Below are 6,000 nucleotides of genomic sequence, written 5' to 3' on the forward strand. Positions count from 1 at the left end.
CAGGCATGAGCCCCACAGTTGCATTTTGCTTCACACTCTAAGTGCTTTCCTGAAAACTCAGCTGTAAAGCTGTCTCTTTAAATCAAACCAAATTTTCCCATTGGTGTACTTTGTGAAGACCTTACTTTCCTCTGGTAGGAAGTGATTGGCTCCAAGATTGTACTTAAATATGCAGAATTCTTTTTAAAGTCATACATTAAAGAGAAAAAGCAAAATTTAAGTTTGTAAATGTATAAAATTACGTAGTAAGTCCCAGAATATTATTTATTTCATAATTTTTCTCCTCTGAAGGTTGTTGAACTGGAATTAAAGCATGAACTCCCTCTGAGTAAAAAGACATCATTCCAGTGTCTCAACAGGGGTCTGTCTGTTAAAAGGATTCTGTTTCACATAGAAAGATTTCTGGCCTGAGCAACCTTTCAAATATATATTTTGTGTTTTAGGAGCATAAGATATAACAATAGTTGTCATCTTTTAAATCATTTTTGGTTTTGTTTTCTGATTATTAAAGTAATGAGTATTGTAGAAAATCTAGAAACTGACAGGGACAACTACTGATAATATTTTTTTGGCATAGTTGTTTAGTGTTGTTTTAAATGTGGTTGCACAATATTGCATATGCAGTTTTTTAAGTTTTAAATTTTGTTTATATCTACTTTTTTCACTTAACATTGAACTTGAGATTTTTCTACTGTCCTTAGAAGTCTTCGTAACAGCCATTTTTAAAGATGCACAGTTAATTTACATGAATGTGCTTCAGGATCTCCTGTTTCCTTGGAGTCCTGATTTGAAGTTTAGGTTCTGCCCCTTTCCTGATTTGCCGGTGGTAAATATTTTTGGCTGTTTTGGGTGGGGGAGTGTGAGTGGGACTATCTTGTAATGACTATACTAGATGTGGGGGAAGGGGGCATAGGAGCTGCACTTCTGTCACCTGCCATCTGTTTGATGTGGGCTGGTCCTCAGTAAACCCTCCCCCCTCTTCCCACAGTGACCTCTGTGACCTTGCGCTGTTAAAACCCCTGTGGCAGCTCTTCACCCACATGGAGTACAGCCTGTTTGAGGACGTGACCCAGCCTGGCATCCTCCTTCCCCTGCACCGTGCTCTCACCGAGCTCTTCTTCGTCACCGAGAACCGTGCCCAGGTGAGAGTCGTGCCCTGCCTCTCCCTCCGGGTAGGGGTTAGGGCATACGCCTCCGAGCCCTCTGCTGCCCAGGGCAGGGAGGCCGGACTCGGATCACAGCTCCATCCCATCCCTGGGCCAGTGAGCTCAGGTCTCGGCAGACCTGTAGGGAGGCCAGTGTGGCTGACAGTCTGAGGCCCTAACCTCCCCAGCCCCAGGAGCCCCGAGATTGCTTATTTTGTCAGGCTAAAGCCAAGGGGAAAACTGCCTGGGATCAGCCCTTGACAACAGTGAGTTTTGGAAAATAAAATGGGTGGGTTCTCCTTCTTCCTCTTCTTTTTTCCTCCCCTCAGCACAATAAACTCATTGACTATGAGCGGTGAAGGGCCTTTCAAGGTTGTTGAGCTTTTCTCCCTCGTTTTATACATGAGACCGACCCAGGACGGGGGGACCCCTGCCCCCTCCCCCTGTGGGTCAATCAGGGCAGAGCCCCCTGTAATCACACACCTGGCTCTTCCCTTGCCAGCTCCTCCCATGGCTCTTGAGTGAGCTGTGAGGTGCCTGGCAGCCCAAGCACCAATTACCCACTCGAGGCTTCTGTGGTTGGGGTGAGTGTCTCCCAGGTGGTGGTCTGTTAAAGCTGTGCCCGTGCTCTCTCCACAGGAGCTCGGCTTGCTGCAGGATTACCTGCTGGCCTTAACCACTGACGACCACCTTCTCCGCTGCGCAACGCAGGTACTCCCCGCCCCGGAGCTGGCTCGCCGCTGCTGCCTCCCTGTGGCTCTGTCCCCTCACTGTGGCCACGACAAAGAGCCTCTGTGCTTGTGGCACGAGTACAGAATCACCCAGAGTTTACACGGAGCTCTACTCCCATTCAGTCACTTCCTGCTGGTGTCAGAGAGAGCAGTCGAGCCCCATTTATCAGTGTCGTTCATATTAAACTGTGGGGTCAGAAGACACTAACAAGAATGTGTGTCTTTTAAACCAAAACAACCAATGCCTTAAATTTAGTTTGGCTGATCCCTGAAGTTTCCATAGAGTTAGATTTCAGATATTTTTGGATGTAACTTTCTGCCCAGAAGAGGAGTAGAAGAACTCCTCTTCTGACAGCTGCTTGGTCTCAGGACCCCTTTATACTTTTAAATTATTGAGGATCCCGAAAAGCTTTTGTTTGTGTGCAGTATATACAGTGACCTACACCACTGGAAATTAAGTTAGATTTTAAACTTAGAAATTAAAACAGAAGATGTAAACACTTGTTTATCAATTCATTTTAAAAATAGTAAACCTATTCCATGTCAACATGAATAACATGTTTTGTGAAAATTAACTATACTTTTCAAAAGAAAATAATAATTGAGAAGGGTGGCATTGTGTTTCGTTTTTGCAGATCTCTTTAATGTCTGCCTTAAGAGAAGACAGCTGGAGTTGCATGTCTGCTTCTGTATTCAGTTGTATCTATATTATCACACATTAATTAGCCTCTGGAAAATTCTACAGTATACTCATGAGAGTATGAAAATGAAAAAGGCAAAATAAGGTCTTAATATCATTGTGAAAATAGTTTTTACCATATGAGGCGCCTGAAGGGTCTCAGGAACCCCAGACTCCATTTTGAGAACCTCAGGGTCACAGACTTCTTGAATATCACAGAGCATGTGTTCCAACTCCCACAGGAGACAGATGGGGACACTGAGGCTCAGAGAAGGGGAAGATTTACCCAGGGTCACACTTGAGTGGGCATCTAGTTGGGACTGCCAGCTGAGCTCTGTACTCTGTTCCTGCCAAGTTTTCTCAGAGAACTCTTCCTCCTGCGAGAAAGGGTCAGATGCCTGCTTAGAAGCGGGACCCCTCCCCCACCACCAGCAACTACAGAAGAGTTTGTGTGAATTCTCTTGAGACCTGTAGGTAGAGTAAAAACTCCCTCCCCTCCTAACAGATGTCTACGAGCTCTGCCACCACCACCCTGGTTGTGTGACACACGATGAAAATTGGAGATCTGAGCATTTGGGCACTAAAAGCTCAGCATCACATCCTCCTCCCTCTTGCTTGTCCCTGTGTCCTGTCTGCTCACCCTCATTCGGACCCTCCCCACAGCCCGTCCACTTTGCTGGACCAGTGCTCTGCCTCCTCTCTGCCTGCCACCTCTTCCTCTCCCACTTAATGAATGAGCAAGTGATGGGTTCTTGACGTCGGCAATGACTCTTTCTCTCCACAGGCTCTGCAGAACATTGCTGCCATCAGCCTGGCCATCAACTATCCAAACAAGGCAACCCACCTCTGGAATGTCGAGTGTTAGCTCTTAGTATGGCGTGCATGGAACCAGCTAATCTGGCCACAAGGATTTTAGAGCAGATACCTAAACTCATTCAGGAAAATTCCTGTGGCGTCAGTGCCCGGCTCTCCTTGAGCTCCCGCCTCCACTCTAATTAGAATGGCAAGCAGCCACGTCTCCGGGAACTTCCCGTGTCACAGGCTAGACACCTGCACATATTGCAGCATGTGAAAATAAGCAAAGCAGTGCAGAATTACTCAGAAAGGGCCTGTAGGAGGCCCTTGAGAAGGTTGTTCAGATACCAGCCTTCTCCAGGGTCTGTCCCTGCCGAAGCTGCAGCCCCGGGAAAAACCTGAAAGCGGCCTCCCTGGAAAGGTCTCCGTTGAACTGGAGCTGCCTGCACTTGCCCCCAGGGTGAAGATGAGTCTGCACAGAGCCGCCTTTATCAGCACGGCCTCCAGCAGCAGCAGCAGGCCTGGAGCTCCTCGCTTGCTTTTGCTTCCTGAGACTGGGTAATCCAACCCGAAACCAGTGAGAGCCTGCCTGCCACCCCGGTCCCCAGCGTTCGATACAGAACTGGGTACCAAGCCAGCTCCCCAGCCACAGCCGTCCCAGAAAAATCCTCAGTGAGAACAAGTGCCCTTGGGAACAGCCACAGGCCGCCCAAGTGCATCCGTTCATGCACTGGCTCCCAGCACATCCACGTTTTTTCAGTTGTTGTTTTAACATATTCCAGTTTCCACCTCACGTTTTTAGAACAGACCCACACTGACTTTCTTGAGAGGGCCTCCAGGGAATGACCAGTGGAACGGTCATTCAGGGGGACAAACTGGTTTGTGTGAAAGGAGCAGAACCTGAGGAATACTCTTTAGCTTCTGTACTTAAAAGACTCGAAGTATGATCAGAGGAGATCTTATTTTAGAAGTAAAACAAACAGACAAATACATGGTGATTTTATTTCTGCTCCGTAGTCACGGTAATCTATCACATTCACCTCTGGGACTACGTGGTTCTGGCTATCACTTGTCTAGCAATAACTACATTAGTTCTACTGAATGCTGTTTCCATTTTTCTTTTTATGGTTGTAGCCCTGCCCAGAAGGGCTGATTATATGCGTATTATCCTTTTTCCAAAGCCACACTGCAGTGTGAAGCTGGAGTGGCATGTGGGCTGTGTACAAGCTTCAGTGGGACTTGTGGGCATGAGGAATGCCTGAGACCACTGCCAGGTAAGGGCGGGTATCTGGCCTGACACATCCCACCACGCGGGGCCACACCCAAGGAAGGCTCACCATAGCCAGGGCCACCTTGAGCAGGTCAGCACTGCCGTGGCCTCTGAAGCCCCTTCCGCAGTCTCTACAGGGATCTGGATTGAAAAGGTCCAAGACTGCAGGTCCCGGGGGGATCTTACTGCAAGAGCACTTTGCCTTCCGGGTCAGGAGGCCAAGGCGTGGCGACCTTCTGCAGCCCTAGAGTGACATCCTGAGGCAAGTCCCCTCTGCGTGTGGAGCCTTCATTGAAGGGAGAATTCAAAGGAGACAGAAACAAATGGGACAGGTCCTGAAACCTTGGTGGCCTGAGGCCCTGATGTCTGCGAGGCCTGGTCCCCCTGGTGTGGGGATGTGAGTAGACAAGCGCTGCCAGCGGGGGAGAAACGCCTTTCTCATCTTTTGCTCTGCCTACACCCACAAAGAAGGCCCCACGCTTCGTACCACCCAGACCTAAGTAGGATTCAGGTGAGGAGGGAAATCACAGAGAATAAGTGGTCCCCACCGTGGGCTCAGTGTCACTGACGGGCTACCTGGAAATAGACGTGGAGATGGTGCAACTCACGGCTCAACCTCACCATGCCACCCACAGCCCTCCATACCTCGGACTGACTGAGTAGAGCGGGGACACGGACAGGGCAGGTGTCACCCCTCGTGGCAGTTGCCACCAGCTTTGCTCCCCATCCTCCCATCAGGAAGATAAATTGTAAATAAACACTGGACTCCTCATAGCTTCTCTCTGTACACCACCCTTGCTATTCTGGTGTCTCTGTACTTCAGTTTGCATAGAACAAGCCTAAGTTTTCCCTTCACTTGATTGCTGCTCTCCTGGCAGGGCCCCGCCTGGCCTGGCCTCCCTGCATCCCATCCCACCCTGCCTCTGCTTCCCGCCACTGGGTGGCGCTGCTGAGCCAGGCCCTGCTTCCCTAGCCCTAGTGAGACTGGTGGCTCCCTCAACTCCTGGTCCCCAACAGGTACCAGCAGTATCTGAAAGAACCAATTTCCATCAAGACCAACATCCCTTTGATCCTTCTTAGGAGGCAGGACTGCCTGGAATAAGATAAAACTGGCAGGAATAAAGGTGTTGTGGAAACGTGCCTAATCTATACAGAAATTCTGTTCCAAATCATATATATTGTACAAATAGACGCTGTTCCTAATGAGACGAGTGACTTATTTTCACCATCGTTTTTAATTTGTTTTCTTACGGGTTTACGATTTTGAATTTTTCCTATTTGGTTGAAAGAAAGAATTTTGATTATATCAGCTGAGTTCAGCCTGTAAAAAGGATGTTAAGTTGTGGGTAAAATATGCAAATGAAGAGAAATATATTGTAC

At 48.4% G+C, this 6,000-nt stretch overlaps 1 protein-coding gene across 4 annotated transcripts in view; it reads left to right on the forward strand.

The window, feature by feature from the left end:
• Positions 1-5,664, forward strand: part of ZZEF1 (zinc finger ZZ-type and EF-hand domain containing 1) — a 100,235-nt gene extending 94,571 nt beyond the window's left edge. For all 4 annotated transcript variants that reach the window (XM_033089457.1, XM_033089460.1, XM_033089459.1 and 1 more), the window contains exons 53-55: positions 989-1,142; positions 1,785-1,856; positions 3,340-5,664. In XM_033089457.1, coding sequence (XP_032945348.1) covers positions 989-1,142; positions 1,785-1,856; positions 3,340-3,420 — 307 coding nt within the window. In that variant the 3' untranslated portion in view covers positions 3,421-5,664. The remainder of the gene's footprint in view (positions 1-988; positions 1,143-1,784; positions 1,857-3,339) is intronic.
• Positions 5,665-6,000: the final 336 nt, after the last annotated feature.

This window comes from Rhinolophus ferrumequinum, chromosome 21 (genome assembly GCF_004115265.2).
Source record: "Rhinolophus ferrumequinum isolate MPI-CBG mRhiFer1 chromosome 21, mRhiFer1_v1.p, whole genome shotgun sequence".
Classification (NCBI taxonomy): Eukaryota; Metazoa; Chordata; class Mammalia; order Chiroptera; family Rhinolophidae; genus Rhinolophus; species Rhinolophus ferrumequinum.